Below are 27,156 nucleotides of genomic sequence, written 5' to 3' on the forward strand. Positions count from 1 at the left end.
AAAACTATAACCTGCAAAAGTGAGTAAATGAAACAAGATATCCTCTCTCCTTCCTTCGGATGAGTCTGAAGCTAAGACTTAACTGAAGCTTCTTAAAGAAGGAAATAAAAATAAGAGAAGCTGAGAGTAGGCAAGGAAGGGAGACTGGGTTTGATGGTGATGAATCAGGGCATCAGACCCAGAGGGTGTCTCCTTCCTAACTGTGCAATTAGGGACTCAATAAAAGGTTTCAGTGCCTGCTGTCAGCTCACAGCCTGCTGTTCATTTTATTCTACTTGCTCTCATTCGTGAACAAGGTAAGTCTCATAGACCATATGCTTGAGCTTGGATCTCAGCTGCTGCTCTGCTTATCTGGGAGATTGTGTAAGGATTCCAGAGAAGATATACCCCAAGTCTAATTTGACCACTATTAATCCCACTAAACTGGGATCTCCAGCCTCCCACATGAATCTTTGCTTATGAAACTTCTCTGATCATTGTCTTTTTTAAAAAATATAAACTGTATGACATAGGCATGAACATTTTTTAACAAGACATGGGACTCAGAGCTATACTAAAGTGAAAATACAAAGTCATTTAAATGGTGGGTAAAGACCAAGGGGTCAGGCAGGATTCTATTTGTTTTACCAGTGAGTTCACTGAGCCGTGTCTTCTAGGTAAAAATATGTTCCTTCAGCCTGCAGATACAGGGGTTGATTTTCTTGGCATTACTTCTCTTTCATCTATAAGCTTTTCTAACTTTAAAAGTTATGCTTTCCCAAGGTACCTGGGTGGCTCAGTCGGTTAAGCGTCCAACTTCGGCTCAGGTCATGATCTCACAGTTTGTGAGTTTGAGCCCTGTGTCGGGCTCTGTGCTGACAACTCAGAGCCTGAAACTTGTTTCAGATTCTGTGTCTCCCTCTGTCTCCCTCTCAGTCGGTCCCGTGTTCATGCTCTGTCTCTCAACAATAAAAATAAAAGCAAATAAAGTTATGCTTTCCTAAGCAGAGGAGTTAGACTGAAACAAGGTAGGAAAAAAACAGGTGGACACTCTCAGATAAGGCTGGAAGGATTGGTCCCACTCTGTTGGCTTCATTTGTGCATTTCAGTACTTACGTTTGCGTTCTTTTTCCACTTCCTTTTGCAATAAAACTTTCTCTGAACACCTGAGTGTCGCTGTCCTCCACAACGTGGGGTGAAGTGTCACTTCTAATACCTACTTGTGCCAGATCTGATCTCACTACATTATCCTGTACAAAACTAAATCACTGAAGTTTAGATACTGTATCTTGAGATACAGAATAGAGCAGATGATACCAGTGGAGCAGAGGGAGAGACAGGAAAGAGAACAACCTCGGCATCTTGTTCCTGAAAGGCCCATCCTAGGAAATGAGCTTTGTTTGTTCTTTCTCACAGTCTCCTGAGTTGGGAAAGATGTCTCGGCTCCTGAGAGATGTCCTCTGTGTAATTGAGACATTCCACAAGTATGCCCGGGAGGCTGGTGATGAGGCAACACTGACCTGCGCAGAGCTGAAACGGCTCATCCAGGGCGAGTTTGGGGACGTTCTTCAGGTGAGGTGTTCACAGAGCTGTGGAAATTCTCCCCCACTTACTCTTTCTCCATAATCTATGCAAGATGGGCTTAAGTAATCCCTGCTTGTTTTACATTTGGCTACCAGCTCTCGGTACTCACTGATTTTGAATAACTTTTTCCAGTCTTAACTCCCTATTCTGTGTAATTGCTTAATCAATCTTACAGAGAAAAATGAGGCTTTCCTCTGGGACTATGCTTCAGGAGAGTAGGTTCTGAGAGGTGTCACGAACCATTATACATGCAACTCACAGTGATGTAAAAGCTCCTTCTTAGGGTGCCTGAGTGGCTCAGGCAGTTAAGCTCCTGACCTCAGCTCAGTTCATAATCTCACAGTTGCATGAGTTTGGCTCTGCATCGGGCTCTCTGCTGCCAGCTCAGATCCCACTTCAGATCCTCTGTTCCCCTCTCCGTGCCCCTCCTCCCACCAAAATGAATAAACATTTTTTTAAAAAAAGCTCTTTCTTAGCATAGCTCTCTAATGAAAAATGGGATCCAGAATCAACAAGTTCTTACTGTTTTGGGAAATTTCACTAGTTCTTAAGGAAGAAGTTTAAAAAAGGGGAGGGTGGATTCTTGGGAGCTATGTAGATGCTCAGGGCACTTGACCACATATAAATAGGCTGATTCCTCATTGTGTTTTCATGCAGCCACATGCCATTCTTGCTGTGGAGAGAAACTTGAACCTTCTGGATATCCACAGCAATGGCACCATCAGTTTTGATGAATTTGTTCTTGCAATCTTCAACTTGTTGAACCTCTGTTACCTTGATATACAATCGTTACTAAAATCAGAACTCAGACAAGTGTCTGAACCAGAGAAGAAGCCAAGCGGTATGGATCTTCAGGTGACCAGTGGCACTGACCAGTGGACAGAGCAAACTGCAGCAACTCAAGACAGGGTGGCACTTCCTTCAGGAATGGCATTATCAGCTCAGCTCAGCCCTAAGGAAAGGGGACACAATGGAGTTGACCCACAAGGAAACACCAAGACTTACAAGCTAGTAGAAGCATCTGAGCACAATGACTCTAAGAACCAACACCTGGAGAAAGATCAACAGAGCCAGAAAACAGCCCAAGGTACACCAGCTACAGGAGACAGTGGGGCTCAACTTGAGAGCAACAAGTCAAGAGCAGAATCAGAACAGATCGGCGGTCCCACAAAGGGGAAGGGACAGGATAAGGACAGTCCCAGGGAGGGAGATAAACCAGTCAGGGAGCAAAGTAGCACTAAGACAAGAGATCAATCTGGAGAACAGGAAGGGAACCTGAGAACCCAAAGTGATCTACCAGAAAAAACACAGAGGCCTGCCAAAGATCAGGAAGTTGCAGCAGAAAAGGGTATTAAGGAACATTCTAAAACACAAGAACTATCACTGCCAGGAAAAGATGTTCCCAGTTCAGAGCACACTGACCTGCCAGAACAAGAAACTGACCAGAAATCCTTGCAGACAGAGAAACCAGTTGAGCCTGAGGATGATGATAGAACATCTGAGAACCAAGAACCAGGAGAGGATGCTGGTAGGACACCACCTGAGATAAAGAATACAGTTGAACCCAGGGATGATGGCAGAACATCTGAGACCCAAGAGCCACCAGCGCAAGAAAAAGAACATGAACCAATGAACCTGCTTGACCAAGGTGATAGCATAAATGTTTCAGAAACACCTGATGTTAGAGCTGTAAGGAAAAAGAGGAGAGGCTCCAAAGTCCATGGAACAGCAGGGGAAAAAGAAAATGAGAGAAAAATTCAGCTACCAACTCTGGAAGACCAACCACAGGATGGAAAGTATCAGGAACTCCAGGTGTCATCAAAAGGAAGGTTAGAAGTTTCTAAGATCAAAGGGTTAAGCTCACAAAGAGGAAACCAAAACCATCCTGAAATTGAAGGAAGAGTCACTCCAGAAGAGGCAAGACATGCTGAGAAAGGCATAGCAGAAGCACTTAAGGGCATCAAAAATGCCACTGTAGCAGAAGGGACACCAGGAGCAAGAGAAAGAACACAAGAATTGGAACCACTCAAGAACCAGTCTGGAGAAGAAAATAAGAGGGTCACCAAGACTCATGACAAGCCAGTCAAGGAGGACGATGGTTACCAGGGAAAGGATCCTGAGCCCACACTCACACAGAATAATGACAGTTCTCCCGAAACTCCCAATAGCCTGGCTCCAGAGGATGGTGACAGCAGCTCAGAGACTACTGACTTGCCTGTGAAAGAGGATGCCCAGAGTCAAATAGACCCTCTCAGAGAGCCTGTGGAAAGAAGTCACAATAATAACCCAGACCCTGAGAAACAAGTAGCACTGGGTGAGGAAAGAACTCAGGAGATCATGGTGCCAGCAGTGGGAGGGGATAAGCAGCTCCCCGAGGAACCAGAATGGGCTGCCAGAGAAGATCACAGGAGTCAGGGCTCAGGGACCAAGGGCCCAGGTCCAGCTGTGCACCCCGATGGACATCCAGAGGCACAGGAGTCCACAGCAAGTGGTGAAAACAGAAAGTCACTGGAGACAGAAATCCCAGGTACCCTGGATGTAGGCTTCACTGACCAGCTTTCCATAAGGCAGCTCCCTACAAAGGAAGACAGCAGTAAAACGCTAAAGGCCCAGGGCCCAAGTACAAAAGGAAAAGAAGGTGGAGCACCAGAGACCCAGGAGGCTCGAGTAAAAAGTCTGGATGCGGACAATTCAGCCTCTCCCAAGACACAACTTGAAAGAGCGGAACCTACAACATTGAAGGAGGATGAAATCCCCCAAGAGTTGGCAGGAGAAGCCAATGACCAACAAAATCCAGCCAAGAAAGGATATGATGCTTCAGTCCCCCAGTCAGGCCTTGAAGAGAAGACACAGATGGACAAAGAGCCCCGTTTTGTGGAGAGGGGTGCAGTCTATGCTAGTCCTCTGTACCAGTACCTGCAAGAAAAGATACTGCAGCAAATGGACATGACCCAAGCAGAGCAGCAAAATCAAGCTCGATCAGCCAGAGCATCAAACCCAGATCATCCTATCTCCTTCGATGACAGCCAAGCATTACATTCCACCAGGGAACATCTGCCTGGTACAGATCCTACCCATGCACAGCAAACATTAGCCCCCCAGGCCTCAGAAGATAAGCAGGACCACCTTCAGGGAGAGAACCCACTACTGCAAAGGGAGGCAAGCACTGAAAAGCAATGAATCGTTATCACGATTGCAGGTGAAGTTCCAAGGAACTTCATGCATCTTAACATGTCCCAGGCTTCTTCCCTCCCAACCACCCTAGTGTTCACATACACACATGCAGATGCAGATTAATAATAATCTTTTAAATTCCCTTCCTGGGTTTCCACAAATGCAAATAAGAAAGTATTCAGCAGTGGGAGCTGCCACCAAAGAAATATCACACCAAACATGCTACCATATGATGCTACTTCCAAGTAACAAAATGGATTTTCTCATGACAAAATTTATCGCAATTTACCTGTCACTAAAAATAGAAAAATTCCTTTCATATTTTTAACAGATGATGATTTCCTCAGTTGATTCATTGGCTTTTTATAATGTGACAACAGTGAGTACGAGACTCCTCAATACCACCTTATAATCATAAAATATCACTAATTCATAGATGCAGATTATTCTGCTTCATATTTCCTAACAGATTTCAAGTTTATCCTAAAACTGTATCCTTCAAGATAATCTCAGATATTGCCATAACTTAAAATAATTTTTCTAGCACCCAGAGTAGATTCGTGACTCTTTGCTAATGTCTGAGTGCAACTAAATGTATGCCATAGATTCATTCATTCATTGATTCAGCAAACTTCTATTAAATCCCACTCCTTACACAGAGTTTTCAGAGTGTCTGGCTCAAATAAGCAATCAGAATAATTATCAAGGAGAGAGAGTATACAAATCTAACATATGCTTGATTCTATAAGAAGCTCTTAGAACCTATGATCCACTAAGTCTATAAAATGTTTACCCATATGGTTTGCTGACAGCATTGTATCAAAATTAGCAAATAAATGACCTTGTAATCAATCTCTTTTGTTCATTCTTTTTTTCCCCCTTTATTCACCATCTAGCCCTGAAGACACTGGTCAGAAACAAAAACAATCTTAGATTATTTTAAAAGACTGTAATTGGGGCGCCTGAGTGGCTCAGTCGGTTGGGTGTCTCACTTCGGCTCATGCAGATTAATTCTGTGTCCTCCTCTCACTCTGCCCCTCTCTCTCTCTCTCTCTCTCTCTCTCTCTCAAGAATAAATTAAAAAAAAAACATTAGAAAAGACTGTAATTAAAGGATGATGCCTCAGAGGATGAGGCCCAGGAAAGGAATAAAATAGATATTATATTATGTTTCCTGAATCCAAAATGCCCCATCTCCCATTGCATCCTGCTTCTGAGTTTCTTCCACTTCATCTCACACCTCTTCCAGAATTTAAAAGTCTCCTATATTTCTTCCGCCTCCAACATCTTCAGCTCTCTTCACTCTACCTTTGAACATGAATGAATATCCCTATCTAAAATTTTTTTAATGTTTATTTACTTTTGACAGAGAGAGAGACAGAGCATGAGCAGGGGAGGGGCAGAGAGAGAGGGAGACACAGAATCTGAAGCAGGCTCCAGGCTCTGAGCTGTCAGCACGACACGGGGCTCGAACTCACAGACCATGAGATCATGACCGGAGCCGAAGTCGGACGCTCAACTGACTGAGCCACCCAGGCACCCCATAAATATCCTTATCTAAAAAAATATATATGCACTCTAATGACCAAGAGACATAAGCCAACTCACAAAAAAGAAAAATATATACTAGAGCTTAAACTAACCAGCCTTTTTCACAAGCAACGGGCAATATGTATCAGGAACCACAAAAATGGCAAAGGGCATAAATAATAGATTTGCAAAGGAAGCTATACATATGGCCAATGAATGCATGAAATCCTCACTAGACTTTAAGGAAATGCAAATTAAAAATAGTTTTTTCAAGAGGCACCTGGGTGGTTCAGTCAGTTAAGCGTCTGACTTCAGCTAAGGTCATGATCTCATGGTTTGTGAATTCGAGCCCCACATCAGGCTCTGTGCTGACAGCTCAGAGCCTGGAGCCTGCTTCAGATTCTATGTCTCCCTCCCTCTCTGCCCCTTCCCTGATCACTCTCTCTCTCTCTCTCTCAAAAATAAATAAATATTAGAAAAAAATTTTTAAGTAGTTTTTTCACTTGTCAAGTTATTAAACGTTATTTGTTTCTTTTTAATAACCACACAGTGATTAGAGAAACAGGAACTTTGAAATACAAATGATAGATGTATAAATGAGTAAAACTTTCCAGATGGCAATTCAATAATATACACAAATAGGGGCTCCTGGGTGGCTCAGTTGGTTCAGCATCTGAATTCAGCTCAGGTCATGATCTTGCAGTCTGTGAGTTCGAGCCCCATGTTGGGTTCTGTGCTGACAGCTTAGAGCCTGGAGCCTGCTTCTGATTCTGTGTGTGTGTGTCTCTCTCTCTGCCCCTCCTCTGCTTATGCTCTGTCTCTCTCACTCTCAAAAAATGAATAAATGTTAAAAAAATTAAAAATAATATGCACAAAAATATTATTAAATATTTCTCAGATGGCATTATAAGGAAATAATCAGGGATGTGTATAAAAATTCATCTACAAAGATATTAGTCATAGTGTGTTACAGACAGAAAAAACAGAAATAACATAAATGTCCATCATTATAGGAATGGTTAACTAAATTATGATTACTGGATACTGTGGAATGCCAAAAAGCGCAACTGGCGGAAACCTAGAGGCATTGACAATAGGGTGTGCAGAAGATTCAAGGGCCAGATCTTGATGCCCAACATTGGTTATGGGAGCAACAAGAAAACAAAGCACATGCTGCCCAGTGGCAGCATTAGAAATTATGAGGTAAGAGGGGCGCCTGGGTGGCGCAGTCGGTTAAGCGTCCGACTTCAGCCAGGTCACGATCTCGCGGTCCGTGAGTTTGAGCCCCGCGTCGGGCTCTGGGCTGATGGCTCCGAGCCTGGAGCCTGTTTCCGATTCTGTGTCTCCCTCTCTCTGCCCCTCCCCCGTTCATGCTCTGTCTGTCTCTCTCTGTCCTAAAAATAAATAAAATTTAAAAAAAACGAAAAAAAAAAAGAAATTATGAGGTAAGATTTTCTTTAATTGAGAAATGATTCATAAAATACTAAGCTTTGAAGGATTATAAAATTGTATGTGGAGTATGATTCTCTTAAAGATTAACAAATAAATAAATAGGCAGACTATGAGACCAAAATCTTAATAGTAGTTATCTCTAAGTAGGGCAACTGTAATGACATTTATTTCCTGATTTAAGATTTTCTTCATTTTCCAAATTTTCTGTAATGAAAACGCAATACATTTGCAATCCCAAAAATAAATGCTATTTTAATAACTAATTATAACCTTTAAATCTAGTCTCAAGAAATAATGTAAAACAGAAAAAAATGTTCTTCAAGATGTTCACAACATCGTTATTTTTGTAATAAAAAGTACATAAAACCAAATTTTTAATACCTTATAAATAGCATCAAATATCCCTTTGATGTTAAAAAAAATATCCCTTTGGTGTTAAAAAAATCCCTTTTATAACATTTATTCATTTTTGAGAGACAGAGTGTGAGTGGGCGAGGGGCAGAGAGAGAGGGAGACACAGAATCTGAAGCAGGCTCCAGTCTCTGAGCTGTCAGCACAGAACCCAACGTGGGGCTCGAACTCACAGAACGCAAGATCATGACCTGAGCTGAAGGCAGATGCTTAACTGACTGAGCCACCCAGGCACCCCTGATGTTTATATATACTCTCTAAAATGTGTATTTATGAAGCATCTGCATCATATGGAAAATCCATTATGTGGAAAAGCATGATACCATCTGTGCTTACAGCAGGATATCGACAATATATATGATGAAGAGAAAATATACCTAAGTATCTACAATGTTCATCTCGGTGATAGATTTACAAGTGACTTTTTCCCCTTCTTTCTAAATTTCTATATTTTCTATGTTGAATATATCTGATTTATTTTATAATAAAAAAATTGAAAAATAAATAATAGTTTTTTAAACATTCTCTTCACATTCTAGCAACCATTCAATTTTTCTCTCCCTCTCTCTGCCCTCTGTTCTATCTTTAATACAAAGCAATGCTTTTTTCCATCATCCAATAAAAATTCTTCCTCTGAAGAGGGCATTGCCCTCCATCTGACAAGCCTAGCGACCTCTAACCTCCACGTTTTCAGACCTCTTGTGGCTGATAACTGCCTCTCACTTCCCCAGTCCTTCCCCACCTCCTGTGGGTTCTTCTCAACCAAATCACAAGACTATGGGTTATTTCCAAGGGTTTTTTTTTCTGGACTTTCTCTCTCTGAGAACCTCTCCCTGGCCCAGTTACTAGTGTCTCTTCCACAGTGGTGTTTCAACTCACCTTGTTCAGATTTGACTGTGTAATTCAATCCAGTTTATGCAATTGCTCACAAGATATGACCCCTGAGACTGCCAACCACTCCCCATTAAACTGGCTTGTCTTCTCAATTTCCCTCATTCTGTCCTCTCCATCCCCATTCTATCAGGCTTCAAAGGCACAAACTTTGGAATCATCATTTACCTTATTTCTCTTATTCTCCATATCTAATCCACTACAATATTTCCATAGTCGTCCTTAAACCAATTTTCCAGATCCATCTTCCATTCTCTGCTCCCTTTGGGACTTCAAATACCCTCCACCTAAAATAATGTCTCTCCCTCCCCTTTTACTGAATGTCCAAATCCTGCCCATCCCATGGGATCCAACTTCAATGTCACTTCATTCATTCATTCCAAAATTGTTTTTAAAAGATTTATGTTAGGGGCGCCTGGGTGGCTCAGTCGGTTAAACCGCCAACTTCGGCTTAGGTCATGATCTCCAGGTCCGTGAGTTCGAGCCCCGCGTCGGGCTCTGTGCTGACAGCTCAGAGCCTGGAGCCTGTTTCAGATTCTGTGTCTCCCTCTCTCTGACCCTCCCCCGTTCATGCTCTGTCTCTCTCTGTCTCAAAAATAAATAGACGTTAACCAAAAAAAAAAAAAAAAAAAAAAAAGATTTATGTTAGTACCAAATACTGGGTGAAGAATTTGAAATACATAAATGACAAGACAAGTAGGTACTCTCTACCTTGGAGCTTACATTCTACAGATGGAGGGGAGAGACAAACAGCAGATAAGGACAACCATAAATAAACAAGATAATCCCAGAAAATAAAGCAAGGTAGCATGATAGAGAGGGACAAGGGCGCAGGAAGGCAGAGGCAGGTAGAAGTGCTGCTAGAGAAGACTACTTGAACCTTTCCTGATGCCCAGCCAAACGGACGCTGTCTTCTTACGACTCCATAGTCTTTACTTGTGCCTCTTTTTCAGATTTCCTTCCATGACTCACAATCATGGGTGAACTTCTCTTAGCTCTCCTCTCAGACTATAAGCTCCTTGATGGCAAGGTTCACGATTTACACATCTTGCTATCCTTCATTAGCATGGAGTTTAGCACCAAATATGTAGTATGACTTCAACAACTGTTAAGGGGCGCTGGGTGGCTAAATCACGTTAAGTGCCCAACTCTTGATTTTGGCCCAGGTCATGATCTCACAGCTCATGAGATCAAGCCCCGCATCATCAGGCTCCTGCTAACAACAGCACAGAGACTGCTTGGGATTCTCTCTCTCCTCTCTCTCTGCTTCTGCCACCCCCAGTTCATGTGTTCGCTTGCTCTGTCTCTCAAAATAAATAAATAAACTTAAGAAATAAGTGTTTGTTGAATAAGTAAATAAATCCAGATAATCACTGCAACAGCCTCTTTGCTGGGCCCCCTGCTCCCAGTCCATCCCTCATTTAATCACTCATGAATTTTGCAAAACATTGTTTTCATCTCCTCTCTCTCTGTTCAAGACCTGTCAGTGATGCCTCACACTTTGCTCTGTGGCACATCAAGTCTAAACTGATCAGACTCTATAATCTTTCCCTCCAATTATAATTTATCACTAGTTTCTTTAGAAATCCTGCTGAGGACATCAGATTGGTCATCTAATTTAAATCTTCACCTTGATCACTTAAATCCTATTTTACTAAATTCAAAGGAACATTGTTGGGATTGAATGCATTCTTTCATTTCATTTATACGTATTTATTGAACACGTACTATGTGCTGGGCACTATGGTGAGCACTGAACATGCCCTGGTCAATGGAACAGGCATGATCCCTGCCCTCATGAAGGATGTAGTCCTGCATAAGACAACTGTAAAGTCCTGCAAGGAACTATCCAAAAGCAAGGTGTTAGTCACATTATTTCATCCATTTCCATGCCTGCCTCTGCTTCTGTGGTTCACCTTCCCTGAGATGTGTTTTCATTTCCTCTACTTCCTCAATTATACCAGTCCTTAATGTACTAGACTAAATCCTACCTCTACCAGGAAGCTCACACTGATCCTTTAATTACTATGTCATTCATAGCCTATACCACCCACACTAATACTTTAATACTTACTGACTAATATTACTCACTAATTTTTCTCTGAGTGTTATTTCCCCAACTAAATAGATTATAAGTCACTAGAGAGAAAAAATAATTCTTATATTCTAATACCCAACATGTCTATCAGCAAGTGACTTAACCCCTCTGACCTCAGTACCTGTCATTTTAATAATTCACAGGGCTATTGTAAAGAATTAAAAAAAATCCAGAGCTAATATCCAGAATACAGAATATACAAAGAATGCTTATAAGTCAATGAGAAAAAGACAACTTTCTAAACGAATAAAAAAACAAACAAAAGTAAAAGACATGAACAGGCACTTCAGAAAACAGTATATCAAAAAGAGCCAATGAAAAGGCACTCAACCTTATCGGATATCAGGTAAGAGCCAGTTAAGCCACACTGAGAACAATTTATATCTACCAAATGTCTGAAATTAAAAAGTGATAATATCAAGTGTATGCAAAGAGGTAGAACAACTAGAACTCTCACCCTGGTAGCAGGAGCATAAGTTGATACACTAGTCATTGAGATAACTGTAGGGCAATATCTACGAAAGCTGAATAGATACAAGCCTATCACCAAGTAATTCCACCCCAGGTATATAACCAAACAGAAATGCACCAAAAAACATGTTCGAAAATATTCATAGCAGTACTGCTTGTAACAGCCCCAAAGAAAAGATAACCTAAATGTCCATCAACTGAGAGTGAGGCAATAATTTGTTCCATACTCATATAAAGGACCACATTTAAAGGATACAGCAAGGAGACTGAAAGAATTACAATCAGTAATGTACAGCATGGTGACTGTGGTTACCAACACTGTATTGTATATTTGAAAGTTGCTAAGAGAGTAGATCTTAAAAGTTCTCATCACGGGGGTGCCTGCATGACTCAGTTGGGTGAGCATCCAACTTTTGACTTTGGCTCAGGTCAAGATCTCGCAGTTCATGAGTTTGAGACCTATGTCCGGCTCTGCATGGATGATGCAGAGCCTGCTTGGGATTCTCTCTCTCCCTTTCTCTCTGCCCCTTCCCTGCTCTCACTCTCTCTCTCTCTCTCTCTCTCAATATTTATTTATTTATTTATTTATAAACAAATTTAAAAAAAAGAAAAAAGTTCTCATCACGGGGAAAAAGAATTGTTAACTATGTGTGATGATGCATATTAACTAGACTTACTGTGGTAATCTTTTCACAGCATATACAGGTATTGAATTAGTATGTTGTACACTTGAAACTAAAATATTATATGTCAATTATATCTCAAAAAAAATTATAGCGACACAAAAAAACAGCATAAAAGAACTTGATAAGTACGATGTTGAGGAAAATAAAGCCAGACACAAAAGAATTCATACCAAGTGACTGAGTTTACATCGAGATAATGGTACCACTGGTGAGGAGGAGGATGATAGAGTAAGGGCGAGAGAGGGACTTCTGGGGCACTAGTTAATGTTCTGTTTCTTGATTTGGGTGGTGGTACATGAGAGTGGCCGCCTCATGATAATTCATCAAGTGTGCACTTATGATTTGCATATTATACTTCAATAAGAAAGTTTGTTTTAAAAAATAATCAAGAGCAGAAAACATGAATAGACACTTCTCTAAAGAAGACATCCGGATGGCCAACAGGCACATGAAAAGATGCTCATCGTCACTCCTTATCAGGGAAATACAAATCAAAACCACACTCAGATATCACCTCATGCCAGTAAGAGTGGCCAAAATGAACAAATCAGGAGACTATAGATACTAGAGAGGATGTGGAGAAATGGGAACCCTCTTGCACTGTTGGTGGGAATGCAAATTGGTGCAGCCACTCTGGAAAACAGTGTGGAGGTTCCTCAGAAAATTAAAAATAGACCTACCCCATGACCCAGCAATAGCACTGCTAGGAATTTACCCAAGGGATACAGGAGTACTGATGCATAGGGGCACTTGTACCCCAATGTTTATAGCAGCACTCTCAACAATAGCCAAATTATGGAAAGAGCCTAAATGTCCATCAACGGATGAATGGATAAAGAAATTGTGGTTTATATACACAATGGAGTACTATGTGGCAATGAGAAAGAACGAAATATGGCCCTTTGTAGCAACATGGACGGAACTGAAGAGTGTGATGCTAAGTGAAATAAGCCATACAGAGAAAGACAGATACCATATGTTTTCACTCTTATGTGGATCCTGAGAAACTTAACAGAAACCCATGGGGGAGGGGAAGGAAAAGAAAAAAAAAAAGGTTAGAGTGGGAGAGAGCCAAAGCATAAGAGACTGTTAAAAACTGAGAACAAACTGAGGGTTGATGGGGGGTGGGAGGGAGGGGAGAGTGGGTGATGGGTATTGAGGAGGGCACCTTTTGGGATGAGCACTGGCTGTTGTATGGAAACCAATTTGACAATAAATTTCATATATTGAAAAAGAAAGTAGTATTAGATTATAACGCAAAAAAAAAATCAAGATAATATACATAAAAGTGCCCAGCAAACTGCTTGGCATTAGTAAGTATTCAATACATATGTACTTACTATTTCCCAGTGGACCTAGAATAGTACTAAATCCATGGGAGGCACTTTGCTCATCTTTGCTTAATTCAACAACTGACCATCTACTAAACTATGTTTACAGGGTATATAGTGATGAACAAAACGGACATAATTCTTGACCTCATAGAATATAGAGTCTGATGGAGGAAGAGAGTCATTTAAAAAATTAACAAAAAAACAATGCATGATTACAAACTGCACTAAGCGCTATGAAAACAAAAAACAGGGAGTACTAATTTATTTGTTTAACTTTATTTTTTATTTTTTAAAATTTACATCCAAATTAGTTAGCATATAGTGAAACGATGATTTCAGGATTAGATTCCTTAATGTCCCTTACCCATTTAGCCCATCCCCCCTCCAGCAACCCTCAGTTTGTTCTCCATATTTATGAGTCTCTTCTGTTTTGTCCCCCTCCCTGTTTTTATATTATTTTTGCTTCCCTTCCCTTATGTGCATCTGTTTTTTCTCTTAAAGTCCTCATATGAGTGAAGTCATATGATTTTTGTCTTTCTCTGACTAATTTCACTTAGCATAATACCCTCTGGTTCCATCCACGTAGCTGCAAATGGCAGGATTTCATTCTTTTTGATTGCTGAGTAATACTCCATTGTATATATATACCACCTCTTCTTTATCCATTCATCCACCGATGGACATTTGGGCTCTTTCCATACTTTGGCTATTGTTGATAGTGCTGCTATAAACATGGGGGTGCATGTGTCCCTTTGAAACAGCACACCTGTATCCCATGGATACATGCCTAGTAGTGCAATTGCTGGGTCGTAGGGCAGTTCTATTTTTAGTTTTTTGAGGAACCTCCATACTGTTTTCCAGACTGGCTGCACCAGCTTGCATTGCCACCAACAATGCGAAAGAGATCCTCTTTCTCCTTATCCTCACCAACATCTGTTTTGTTGCCTGAGTTATTAATGTTAGCCATTCTGACAGGTGTAAGGTGGTATCTCATTGTGATTTTGATTTGTATTTCCCTGATGATGAGTGATGTTGAGCATTTTTTCATGTGTTGATTGGCCATCTGGATGTCTTCTTTGGAGAAGTGTCTCTTCATGTCTTTTGCCCATTTCTTCACTGGATTGTCTTTTGGGTGTTGAGTTTGATAAGTTCTTTATAGATTTTGGATACTAACCCTTTATCTGATATGTCATTTGCAAATATCTTCTCCTATTCTATCAGTTGCATTTTAGTTTTGCTGATTATTTCCTTCACTGTGCAGAAACATTTTATTTTGATGAGGTCCCAGTAGTTCATTTTTGCTTTTGTTTCCCTTGCCTCCGGAGACATATTGAGTAAGAAGTTGCTGTGGCCAAGATCAAAGAGCTTTTGCCTGCTTTCTCCTGAGGATTTTGATGGCTTCCTGTCTTACATTGAGGTCTTTCATCCATTTTGAGTTTATTTTTGTGTATGGTGTAAGAAAGTGGTCCAGGTTCATTCTTCTGCATGTCACTGTCCAGTTTTCTCAGCACCACTTGCTGAAGAGACTGTCTTTATTCCATTGGATATTCTTTCCTGCTTTGTCAAAGATTAGTTGGCCATAAACTTGTGGGTACATTTCTGGGTTCTCTATTCTGTTCCATTGATCTGAATGTCTGTTCTTGTGCCAGTACCATACTGCCTTGATGATTACAGCTTTGTAGTATAGCTTGAAGTCTGGGATTGTGATGCCTCCTGCTTTGGTTTTCTTTTTCAAGACTGCTTTGGCTATTCTGGGTCTTTTCTGGTTCCATACAAATATTAGGATTGTTTGTTCTAGCTCTGTGAAGAATGCTGGTGTTACTTTGATAGGGATTGCATTGAATATGTAGATTGCTTTGGGTAGTATCAACGTTTTAACAATATTTGTTCTTCCTATCCAGGAGCATGGAATCTTTTTCCATTTTTTTTGTGTCTTCTTCAATTTCTTTCATAAGCTTTCTATAGTTTTCAGTGTATAGATTTTTCACCTCTTTGGTTAGATTTATTCCTAGGTATTTTATGGTTTTTGGTGCAACTGTAAATAGAATCAATTCCTTGATTTCTCTTTCTGTCACTTCATTGTTGGTGTATAGGAATGCAACCAATTTCTGTGCGTTGATTTTATATCCTGCAACTTTGCTGAATTCATGAATCAGTTCTAGCAGTTTTTGGTGGCATCTTTTGGGTTTTCCATATAGAGTATCGTGTCATCTGCGAAGAGTGAAAGTTTGACCTCCTCCTGGCTGATTTGGATGCCTTTAATTTCTTTGTGTTTTCTGATTGCAGAGGCTAAGACTTCCAATGCTATGTTGAATAACAGTGGTGAGAGTGGACATCCCTGTCTTGTTCCTCACCTTAGGGGGAAAGCTCTCATTTTTTCTCCATTGAGGATGATATTAGCGTTGGGTCGTTCATATATGGCTTTTATAATCTTGAGGTATGATCCTTCTATCCCTACTTTCTTGAGCGTTTTTATCAAAAAAAGGATGCTGTATTTTGTCAAATACTTTCTCTGCATCTATTGAAAGGATCATATGCTTCTTGTCCTTTCTTTTATTGATGTGATGAATCACGTTAATTGTTTTGTGGATATTGAACCAGTCCTGCATCCCAGGTATAAATCCCACTTGGTCGTGGTGAATAATTTTTTTAATGTATTGTTGAATCTGGCTGGCTAATATCTTGTTGAGGATTTTTGCATCCACATTCATCAGGGAAATTGGTCTATAGTTCTCCTTTTTCATGGGGTCTCTGTCTGGTTTTGGAATCAAGGTAATGCTGGCTTCATAGAAAGAGTTTGGAAGTTTTCCTTCCATTCCTAATTTTTGAAACAGTTTCAAGAGAATAGGTGTTAACTCTTCCTTAAATATTTGGTAGAATTCCCCTTGGAAAGCCATCTGGCGCTGGACTCGTTTTTTGGCAGATTTTTTATTACTAATTCGATTTCCTTACTGGTTCAAATTTTCTATATCTTCCTGTTTCAGTATTGGTAGGGTATGTTTCTAGGAATTTGTCCATTTCTTCCAGGTTACCCATTTTATTGGCATATAATTGCTCATAATATTCTCTTATTATTGTTTTTATTTCTCTTGTGTTGGTTGTGATCTCTCCTCTTTCATTCTTGATTTTATTTATTTGGGTCCTTTCCTTTTTCTTCTTGATCAAACTGGCACGTGGTTTATCAATTTTGTTAATTCTTTCAAAGAACCATCTTCTGGTTTCATTGATCTGTTCTACTGGGGGTTTTTTTGGTTTCGATAGCATTAATTTCTGCTCTAATCTTTATTATTTTCTGTCTTCTGCTGGTTTTGGGTTTTATTTGCTGTTCTTTTTCCAGCTCCTTAAGGTGTAAGGTTAGGTTGTGTATCTGAGATCTTTCTTCCTTCTTTAGGAAGGCCTGGATTGTTATATACTTTCTTCTTATGACCACCTTTGCTGCGTCCCAGAGGTTTTGGGTTGTGGTGTTATCATTTTCATTGACTTCCATATACTTTTTAATTTCCTCTTTAACTGCTTTGTTAGCCCATTCATTCTTTAGTAGGATGTTCTTCAGTCTCCAAGTATTTGTTACATTTCCAAATTTTTTCTTGTGATTGATTTCAAGTTTCATAGCATTGTGGTCTGAAAATATGCATAGTATGATCTCGATCTTTTTGTATTTAGGGCTGATTTGTGTCCCAATATATGGTCTAGTCTGGAGAACGTTCCATGTGCATTGGAGAAGAATGTATGTTTTGCTGCTTTAGGATGAAATGTTCTGAATATATCTGTTAAGTCCATCTGGTCCAGTGTGTCATTCAAAGCCATTGTTTCCTTGTTGATTTTTTGATTAGATGATCTGTCCATTGCTGTGAGTGGGGTGTTGAAGTCTCCTACTATTAAGGTATTACTATCGATGAGTTTCTTTATGTTTGTGATTAATTGATTTATATATTTGGGTGCTCCACATTTGGCGCATAAATGTTTACAATTGTTAGGTCTTCTTGCTCTATAGACCCCTTAATTATGATGTAATTCCCTTCTGCATCCCTTGATACAGTCTTTATTTTAAAGTCTAGATTGTCTGATGTAAGTATGCCTACTCTGGCTTTCTTTTGTTGACCATTAGCATGATAGATGGTTCTCCATCCCCTTATTTTCAATCTGAAGGTGTTTTTAGGTCTAAAGTGGGGCTCTTGTAAACAGTATATAAATGGGTCTTGTTTTCTTATCCATTCTGTTACCCTATGTCTTTTGATTGGAGCATTGAGTCCATTGATGTTTAGAGTGAGTACTGAAAAATATGAATTTATTGCCATTATAATGCTTGTAGAGTTGGAATTTCTGGTGATGTTCTCTGGTCCTTTCTAATCTTTTGTTGTTTTTGATATATATATATATATGTGTGTGTGTGTGTGTGTGTGTGTGTATATATGTGTGTGTGTATATATTTTTTTTTCATCTTTTCTCCCCTCAGAAAGTCCCCCTTAAAATTTCTTGCAGAGCTGGTTTAGTGGTCACAAACTCCTTTAATTTGTGTTTGTCTGGGAAACTTTTTATCTCTCCTTCTATTTTGAATGACAGCCTTGCTGAATAAAGAATTCTTGGCTGCATATTTTTCTGATTCAGCACACTGAATACATCCTGCCACTCCCTTCTGGCCTGCCAAGTTTCTGTGGATAGGTCTACTGCAAACCTGATCTGTAGTCCCTTGTATGTTAGGGACTTTTTTTCCCTTGCTGCTTTCATGATTCTCTCCTTGCCTGAATATTTTGTGAATTTGACTATGATATGCCTTGTTGACAGTCGGTTTTTGTTGCATCTAATGGGGGTCCTCTGTGCTTCCTGAATTTTGATGTCTGTGTCTTTCCCCAGGTTAGGAAAGTTTTCCGCTATGATTTGCTCACATAACCCTTCTACCCTTATTTCTCTCTCTTCCTCTTCTGGGACCCCTATGATTCTGATGTTCCTTTTTAATGAGTCACTGATTTCTCTAATTCTTAAATTGTGCTCTTTTGCATTAATCCCCCTCTTTTTTTCTGCTTCATTATTCTTTATAAGTTTGTCCTCTATATCGCTGATTCTCTGTTCTACTTCATCCATCCTTGGCACCACTGCATCCATCCATGATTGCAGCTCAGTTATAGCATTTTTTATTTCATTCTGGCTATTTTTTACTTCTTTTATCTCTGCAGAAAAGGATTCTAATCTATTTTCAACTCCAGCTAGTATTCTTATTATCGTGATTCTAAATTCTGGTTCAGACATCTTGCTTGTATCTGTGTTGGTTAAATCCCTGGCTGTCATTTCTTTGTGCTCTTTCTTTTGGGATGAATTCCTTTCAGGGCTTCTTGCTCCCCAAGTTCAGCTGTCCGTGCCATTTACCTGCTGAATTCTGTGGTTCAGGTTGTTGTGCAGATTGTTGTGTTAATCCTCCAATCAGTTTTCTAGGTGTGTAGGATGGTTCAGTGTTGGTCTGGCTGTATTTTATGGACATGAGACACACAAAAAGCTTCCATGCTGTTCTGTCATCTTGGCTCCTCCAGGGAGTCCTAATTTAAATTGAAAAGTCACAGGGGTGCCTGGGTGGCTCAGTTAAGCGTCCAACTTCCACTCAGGTCATTATCTCACAGTTCATGGGTTCAACCCCCCATCGGGCTCTGTGCTGACAGCTCAGATCCTGGAGCCTGCTTCAGATTCTGTATCTCCCTGACTCTCTGCCCCTACCTTGTTTGTGCTCTGTCTCAAAAATAATAAACATTAAAAAATAAAAATAAAAATAAATAAATTGAAGAGTCACAGAAGACCTCTCTGAGAAAGTGGCATGTCTTCATGATTGATTTCTGAATCTTTGGACAGCAAGGATGGGAGGATCAACCCTTTGAAGTTAATGCCCCACAAAGCACTTGAAGGTGTGTCGATACCATTCAAGAAGCATCACTCCCACGAGTTATGGCAAGGCTGAATACAAATTCACAGTTCTTCCTCAATATGCTAGGAGAGAAGTATTTAAGAAGTGAGGAAATAGTGGTTAAGAACATGGGCTCAGGAGTCCACCCATACCCAGATTACAATCAAGGTCTGCCACTCACTTATAGTGTGTCCTTGGGCAAGTTACTTAACCTCTTAGTGCTTCTGTTTTTGTAACTGTCAAAAATGTTGAGGGGCGCGTGGGTGGCTCAGTCACTTGAGAGTCCGACTCTTGATTTTGACTCAGGTCAGAGTGTCACAGTTTGTGAGTTCCAGCCCCACATCAGGCTCTAAGATGACTGTGTGGAGCCTGCTTGGGATTCTCTCTCTTCCTTTCTCTCTGCCCCTTCCTTGCGTGCTCTCAATTAAAATAAACTTTAAAAACAAAAGACCCAAAATGCAGCTTCCAGTGACCAAATCTACTGTGTCCTTATGGTCGGTTTCACCCCACCAGGGGCTGCCATCACTGGTCAGCCAGTCAGTGGCAGTTGTTGGCCACACTGTGCTCCACTATTACTAACCTTCAGTCTTTTTATGGGTATGGATAAACAAACAATCACTAATGGAATCCAACACCATTTCAAGTGTTATGTCATTAAAAAAATAAAAATAATAAAATTTGATCTCTATACCCAAATAATTTACAATATAAATGAGTAAATAAGACATTCTTAGGAAACAATTGGAGAACATGCAGTTAAGTGATAAAGGCCTAAATAAGCCATCATCATTCAGCTCTTACAAGTGCGTCATATGGGCCTACCAGACATGGAACAGGCAATCGGTGTAGAAACTATTAAAAAGGACAAAATTATGGTAGTTAGAGTCACTGGTTTATTCATTCAACAAATAGTTGCAAATAAACGTTAAAAAAATTTAAAAAAAAAAATGGGGCGCCTAGGTGGCTCGGTTGGTTAAACAAATAGTTGCTGCACACCTACTACCTGGTAGATATTTTCTAGGTACAAACCTTGGTTTGTGAGGTCAATTCATTCCGGAAACATGTTTGTAATCCAAAGCATTTTATATATCAAAACAAATTTCCCCATAAAAAATAGGGAAAACTCAGATGATTCATTCCACAATCTAAAAATATTCGTATAAAAATGATTACAATACTGTAATATAATACAAAATAATAAAGAAAATACAAAATATAAGGAAAACTAAATAAATTAACCTGCACTTACCTCTGAAAACCTTCGTTTTGTGGCTGGTGTGAGAGAGACAAGACAGAGGAGGATTATTGTGTAGGACAACTTTCATGATCACTAACAGAATCACTGCTATCTATTGGCTCAATGGAATTTTGTGCAACTTTAATAACGAACCTATGCAATGACATTTGCTTTTGCCTCCTTTTGAGGACTTCACAGAAATGTGATATTGCATTGTCATTAAACTCAGGGGGTGCTTTTCTAAAAAATTTTGCACTGTTTCCCACATTTTACACATCTCCCTAATCTCCTTTGAAGTGCGGGATTCCTCCACCTTTTTCTCCTCCTCTGCAAACCAGATGCAGATATAGACTTCTTATAAAATCTTTCAATTTCAGCCACTCGCATACCTCATTTGTACTTTCCAATGATTTCTTTCTCAAATTCCACTGTCATTATCTCCTTCTTACCACCTTTCTTTTCAACCTTTTTCTGCACAGGGGCAATAGTATACACTTACACAGATATTGACTACAGTACAGTATTAATAAACTTTTGTTGCATACTGTATTTAATGTAACTGGCAATAAGGCAGGAGAGGAAAGGGTCTCTGTCTGCAGGCAGCCTGACCTAGAATGAAGCAAAGCATTCTTAAGCTCACTCTTGTATGGAAGAGCAAAGGACAGTCCGTAGGTGCTATGAAGTGACAAAAAATACAATAATGTCCAACATTCTGAAACATCACTGTTTCAAACACTATGGCCTGAGACTGAGGATCTGAGCTTGGGAGATGATCGCCCACAATCCCACTCATCTTGCAGAACACTCGCAGAACAAGTTACTCACAATCCAAGGTTTCACTGTGTTAGGAATACAGCAGTGAACAAAACAGACAAAGTCCCTGCCCTCATGGAGCCTACATTCTAGTGGGGAAAATAGAAAATAAATAAGCACCTATATAATATGTCAGATGGAATCCATGTTAAGGAGAGTAAAAAGCAGAGTGAGGGGAAGAGGGAGAGAGGCCAGGGAAATGAGAGCATTCCCCTTTAAGACAGGGAGGTCAGATGATTTTGAGGTAGGGAGGTGAGGAAGGGAGCCATGCAACAGTTACTAGAGGATGAGCATTCCACTAGAGGGAACAGCACAGGCTAAGGCCCTGAGACAGGCAAGCTTTGCATGTTCAAGGAATAAGGAGGGCTGTATACCAAGAAGAGTGAGCAATGATGGGCACGGTAGAAGAAAATGAAGTCAGAGGCAGTTCAGACTCAATCAAATCCCCAAAAAAGGCTCCTAGAAGAACATAGATTCAGCTAGCAGGGAACTCAGCTGGCTCCTTTCAAGCCAAAGGGAACACCATGAACAAAGGCTTGGAGGCAAGGAAGCACACAGAAAACCCATGGTGCCCAGAGAGCCTAGAGTATGAAGTCAACCTGATTTCAGATGTAAGCAAACATGAGTGAAGCTTGAATGGTGAAGAGAGGGCTGTGATAAAAATTTCTGGGGAACTTTTCAGGAAGCACTCAGGGAGGAATAACAACCCCAGCACTGTCCTTTCCACAGAGACCCAATATGGGCCCTGCCCAGGAACCATTAGCAAAAAAATTAGAAACGAGATGATTTAATGCAAAAATAGAATCCTCCAGGAAATATCATAAACACGTTTTCCTGCTCTTTATAAACCACTGAATGAGAAACTAGGAAGGTTTCAGAGCCAATGCTGAGGTTGGCTGACTAGATGCAACTACTCCTGAAGGGGTCTCCATGAAAATGAAGGATGAGAGTATTCCTTCATGTATGCTTCTGGGAAACAGACCATGATGAGAACATCCAAGAGGCATGAAGCAGATGAAGAGACAACAGAAAGACTCTTTCATCAGCAATGTTTCAATTCTTTGAAGAGAGCATGAATAAATGTTAATCCCTTTGTGTCAAGCTGAAAGCTCCAGGTATTGTCAAAAAGCCATAAGAGAACATTGTGGTTTCCTTCAGGTGAGGTGGGGTGGTTTTGAAACACAGAATCTGGAAGCCTTCCTCATCATTTTACTAACTCGACTGGAATAAAATGTTGTACTATTGTTTCTCTCAAACACCAAGGTTTTAGTTTACTCTTCCTCATCATTCCCTGCCCCCACCCCACCAACACACACACCCCTTGGCCAGGCTTGGGAGTGGAGTGAAGAGGGGTGGAGTCAGACCAAGTAGAAGATGTAGTTCAGTCTGGTTAAGGAGACGAAAGTAAACCATGGGGAAAATATGTGGAGACTGGTACACACATCTTCTTGATTTCCTCTATAAAAATGAAAAGTCAAAGAAAAGATCGGAAAGCAAAACACCAACCTGATACTGGTTGTTACCTCTGAGAAGAGCTAAAAGGGACCAGGAGTCATGGTACTTATCAAAGAAATCTTAGATTTTTATCTGTAAGGTTTTAATTTTTTCAAGAATCAAGAATTTATACATTATTTGTATGTAAATAAAAATGACTTTGGGGCATCTGGGTGGCTCACTCAGTTAAGCGTCCAATTTCCACTCAGTTCCTGATCTCGAGGTTCATTAGTTCAGGGCCCATATCAGGCTCTCTGCTGTCAGTGCAGGGCCTGCTTTGGATCCTCTGTCTCTCTCTCTCTGCCCCACCCTGGCTTGCACTTTCTCTCTCTCTCTCTCTCTCTCTCTCTCAAAAATAAACATTAAAAAAATGACCTTGAGATCTACAATTATGTTAATACAATTGAATCGCAAGAAAGAAAAACGTATCCTCTACTGATTTGGGTCTTACTTAAAATCCTTAACAAGCATATTTCTGAAACAGGTCCTCATAGATAAGGAAAGTCAATGAAATGTCACCATTCTTTGGTCAATGAGCTCATGATCTTCTTCCAAGAAGATGCAAAGGACAGGAGTTTTATGTTTCTTTTCCATTATCTGGTCAAGAAAAGCTCGTCCAGGCTCTGCAAGAACATGTCAGAACCCTCGGAGTCCACCTCGTGCCCCAGTTCATTTAGCTACACTCCTTCCTAATTGTGAACAAGTTTGGAGGAAGTCTTAAATCTCTGTAATTACTGACCCAAGTGTATTTAAAGGAGCCTCATTCAGATGTAAAAAATGCTTCCCATTTAATCATGCTGAGCCCCATATTAAGGATAATAACTGGGATTTGTAAACAGCTTATCCCCCAGATGAGTTTAAAATACAGCATTTCCTTGAGCCACACAATATCTTAGGAACACTCCCAGGACATGATGACCACCCTACCTGGCTGCTGAGATTTCATAAGTTGTCTGAGGTTGCACAGCAGGCAGAGTGGGTTAGGCACCCCCAGGCTCCTACAGAGGACTTGATGCCTTAAAATGACCTGGTAGCCACCTCTCATCTGAACCATGACTGTGGACACTCCTAGGAGTTCCTCCCTTGATGCTGAGGGGCCATGGCCACACAACCGGAAGGCTGTCACAGAAGTTATTCTAACATCAGTTGGCCATGAACTCTGGATCAGAAACTGTCCTCTTTATAAAGGAAGCATGGGCAAGTTTAGTGGGAAAAGCACAGGCCCTGGCACAGAACAAACCAGGGTTGAAGCCCGGCATCCCTGCTATGTGACTATGGCAGGCTCTCCATATCCTGAGGTGACAGAGCTGATGATCAGTAAATGTCGCTTTCCCTTCTGCTAGCAAGAACACGTCATATCAGTTTTCAGGGTGCTCTGCTTTTATATTCCCTAATGGAAAATAATAAAGCTTTGATCAAGAGGATAAAAGAGAAGACCAAAATGGAGATTTCAGATATTCTGGAAGAGATGGGGTGGCAATGGAGGGAAGGGTTGGAAGACACAGAAGGTAAGAAAATGCACAGAAAGAAAAGGACAAGAAATAGAGATTGAAATGTTGAATGGAGACAAAAGGAAGACAAAAGGAGACAAAAGAAAAGAGATAATCAGAAAATGAGAAAGAGAGAAAGAGTCTGACCCCAGGAACTAGATAAGCCAAGCTCTGAAGAGAAGTTCAGCAGACCTTATGCATCAGCCCCATGAGCACACGCAAATCCCAGAAACAGCCGGTCTGGCTGCCAAAGACTGGTTTACCAAGAGGGTGGAAAGACATTTACACAAAGACAATTCCTCTCCAAAGAAAAGTTTTTCAAAGCGAGAATTATAATTATTTGTATTACTGCTAATGAATCACCCAACCATGGCAACTACAGTAGGGAGCCCATTCATCAGGCCCCTGCCCCTTAGGCACACAGGGTAACTGGCTCCTCCCAGGTCACAGGGAGTGAGTAGCTTAGGGGGTGGGGGAGTATCAGCCTTCCTCTTGCTCCTTCAGTAGCTTTAAAACATTCCAGCCCATGTCTGAGGACCCTCTGAATATGGGCATGACAGTTTCCTACACAAATTCAAAAATAGTGGAATATTATTGAGTTACATATCCAGAATACCTCTTTTCATAAGCTATTTTTGTACTCATTTGTTTAATAAATAACATACTTAAGGTGTTCCCTGAAATTAATTGCCCACAACCATGGAGGTGTTCAGGGGGAAAAACTGGGTAGAATTGACATTTCATGTTTTTGTTACAGACTTTGGGGGAAGAAAACTCAAGGTGTCTTTATTACACAGTCCTAGAAATCACATAAGAGACTTAAAAACAAACAAACAAACCAAATAAGATGTAAAAAGATTTGGGATGCAGGCCTGTGATTCACTATGTTTCTTTGGGAAAACAATCACCTCTTATGGCCTCAGTGTTTCCTTCTATTACATGGATATGAAAGTGTCTACTCATGAGGCCATTCTTTTTTTTTTTTATTTTTTAATGTTTATTTATTTTTGAGAGAGAGACAGAGAAAGAGTGTGAGCAGAGGAGGGACAGAGAGAGAGGGAGACACAAAATCTGAAGCAAGCTCTAGGCTCTGAGCACAACATGGGGCTCAAATTCACGGACCATGAGATCATGACCTGAGCCAAAGTCGGATGCTTAACCAACTGAGCCATCTAGGCGCCCCTCATGGAATTATTCTTAAAGTCGGTGCAGCTAGCAGAAAAGGAACTATCATGCTCCCCAGAAAATAAATTCACCCATATTCTCTTTAACTGATTTTATAGTTCCTATCAGCTTGTCATTTCCACAAGTCTACTATAGGTTTCTCCGATACAGTTTACTTTATAGCCATTAACAAGATTATAAGACTAGCGACCTCTAAGAGAAGACTACAAATTTCAGCAATAAAGATGAGTGGAAATTGTTTTTATTGCCATAAAAGATTCTATGAGCACCTCCAACTATACATAATTCCTTTGAAACTAAGGAACAATATGTTTCACAAAGCTGGTGAAATTGAAATGGTCTTTAATAATGAAAAAAAAAAAAACTTCCAGCCTCACGACAGTGAATGAAAGTAAATAGAAGCAAATAGAAAGGGTAGCAGGCTAGTGAAATTCTATAAAAAAAAAAACAGTGAAATTTCAAAAGACCACCAACTCTGCAGCCCACAGATCCTCTCCTGGGTCCAGGATTTCGCTGCTAGAAAAGCATGAACTCTACCGCAGGACTAGCATCTTATGCTAGTACAGCTCATGGACAGAGAGAGAGGGGTCATGAGAGGACTGCTGTCAGGTTGGGGAACAGGCCAGATGGCAGCAAGGCAGACCTGTGGTTTTATTCACCATCACATGAAGGCAAGCATGTCATGTAACTAGATGTTTAGGCTAACATATCCAAATCAGATGTGCTATCATAAATGGTGAGAAAGACTTTATCGAGGACTAAAACAGCTCAGCTCAAGAATCAATGTATTTTACTTTGAGGAGGTATGGCCACTCTTGGTTCACCAGGTTTTTCGTGAGAGCACTTCAGCACACCACCAGCACACTCTGGTGGTGCTATGGCCTTACAGTGGGTGTGAGGTGCACCTGTCCCTCTGGGGCCAAGATGTGGACAGAGAGAGAAGGCAGTAGGAATGGCATCCAAGGAAATATAGAAATTAAAGGCCCACTGGAGAAGAAACAGGTAGAATGGGGTTTGGTTGGCAATGAATCAGTCCATTAGACACCAAGGGCATTGTCTGCAAAAGATGTCTGGCTAAAGGGTGCAATTAAAACTCCTATATAAGTACCAGGATCCCCAAACCAGGATTCCACAAACTCTCAGCCTACGTCCTCCATTTCTCTTGAAAACCTGGGTAAGTCCTTCAAGAAAAAATTTTATTTCCATTTTTATACCTGTTCTTCTTTCTTAGTGCTCTTACATAGACAATTAGGTTGTGCAGATTGTATAATTTTGCCTTTCTGGAGAATTCTATGAGATTCCTAACCATGACATGTTCTTATTCGAATGAGAGAAGCAAAATCCTAGTGGACTTCACTCAAAATCTAATATTTTCAGAATCTTCTATCATCTTCAAGAAGGAGAACATCTGAAGAAAGTTTCCTGTCTTAGTCTCCAG

General features: G+C 40.5%; 1 protein-coding gene across 1 annotated transcript; it reads left to right on the top strand.

Moving 5' to 3' along the window:
• Window positions 1–252: 252 nt before the first annotated feature.
• TCHHL1 (trichohyalin like 1) lies at window positions 253–5,046 on the top strand. The gene is made up of 3 exons (XM_058715717.1): window positions 253–296; window positions 1,396–1,551; window positions 2,221–5,046. The coding sequence occupies exons 2-3, from the start codon at window positions 1,414–1,416 to the stop codon at window positions 4,741–4,743; spliced, it is 2,661 nt and encodes an 886-aa protein (XP_058571700.1). The 5' UTR covers window positions 253–296; window positions 1,396–1,413; the 3' UTR covers window positions 4,744–5,046.
• The last annotated feature ends 22,110 nt before the right edge of the window (window positions 5,047–27,156 follow it).

Source organism: Neofelis nebulosa, chromosome 2, assembly GCF_028018385.1.
Source record: "Neofelis nebulosa isolate mNeoNeb1 chromosome 2, mNeoNeb1.pri, whole genome shotgun sequence".
Taxonomy (NCBI): Eukaryota; Metazoa; Chordata; class Mammalia; order Carnivora; family Felidae; genus Neofelis; species Neofelis nebulosa.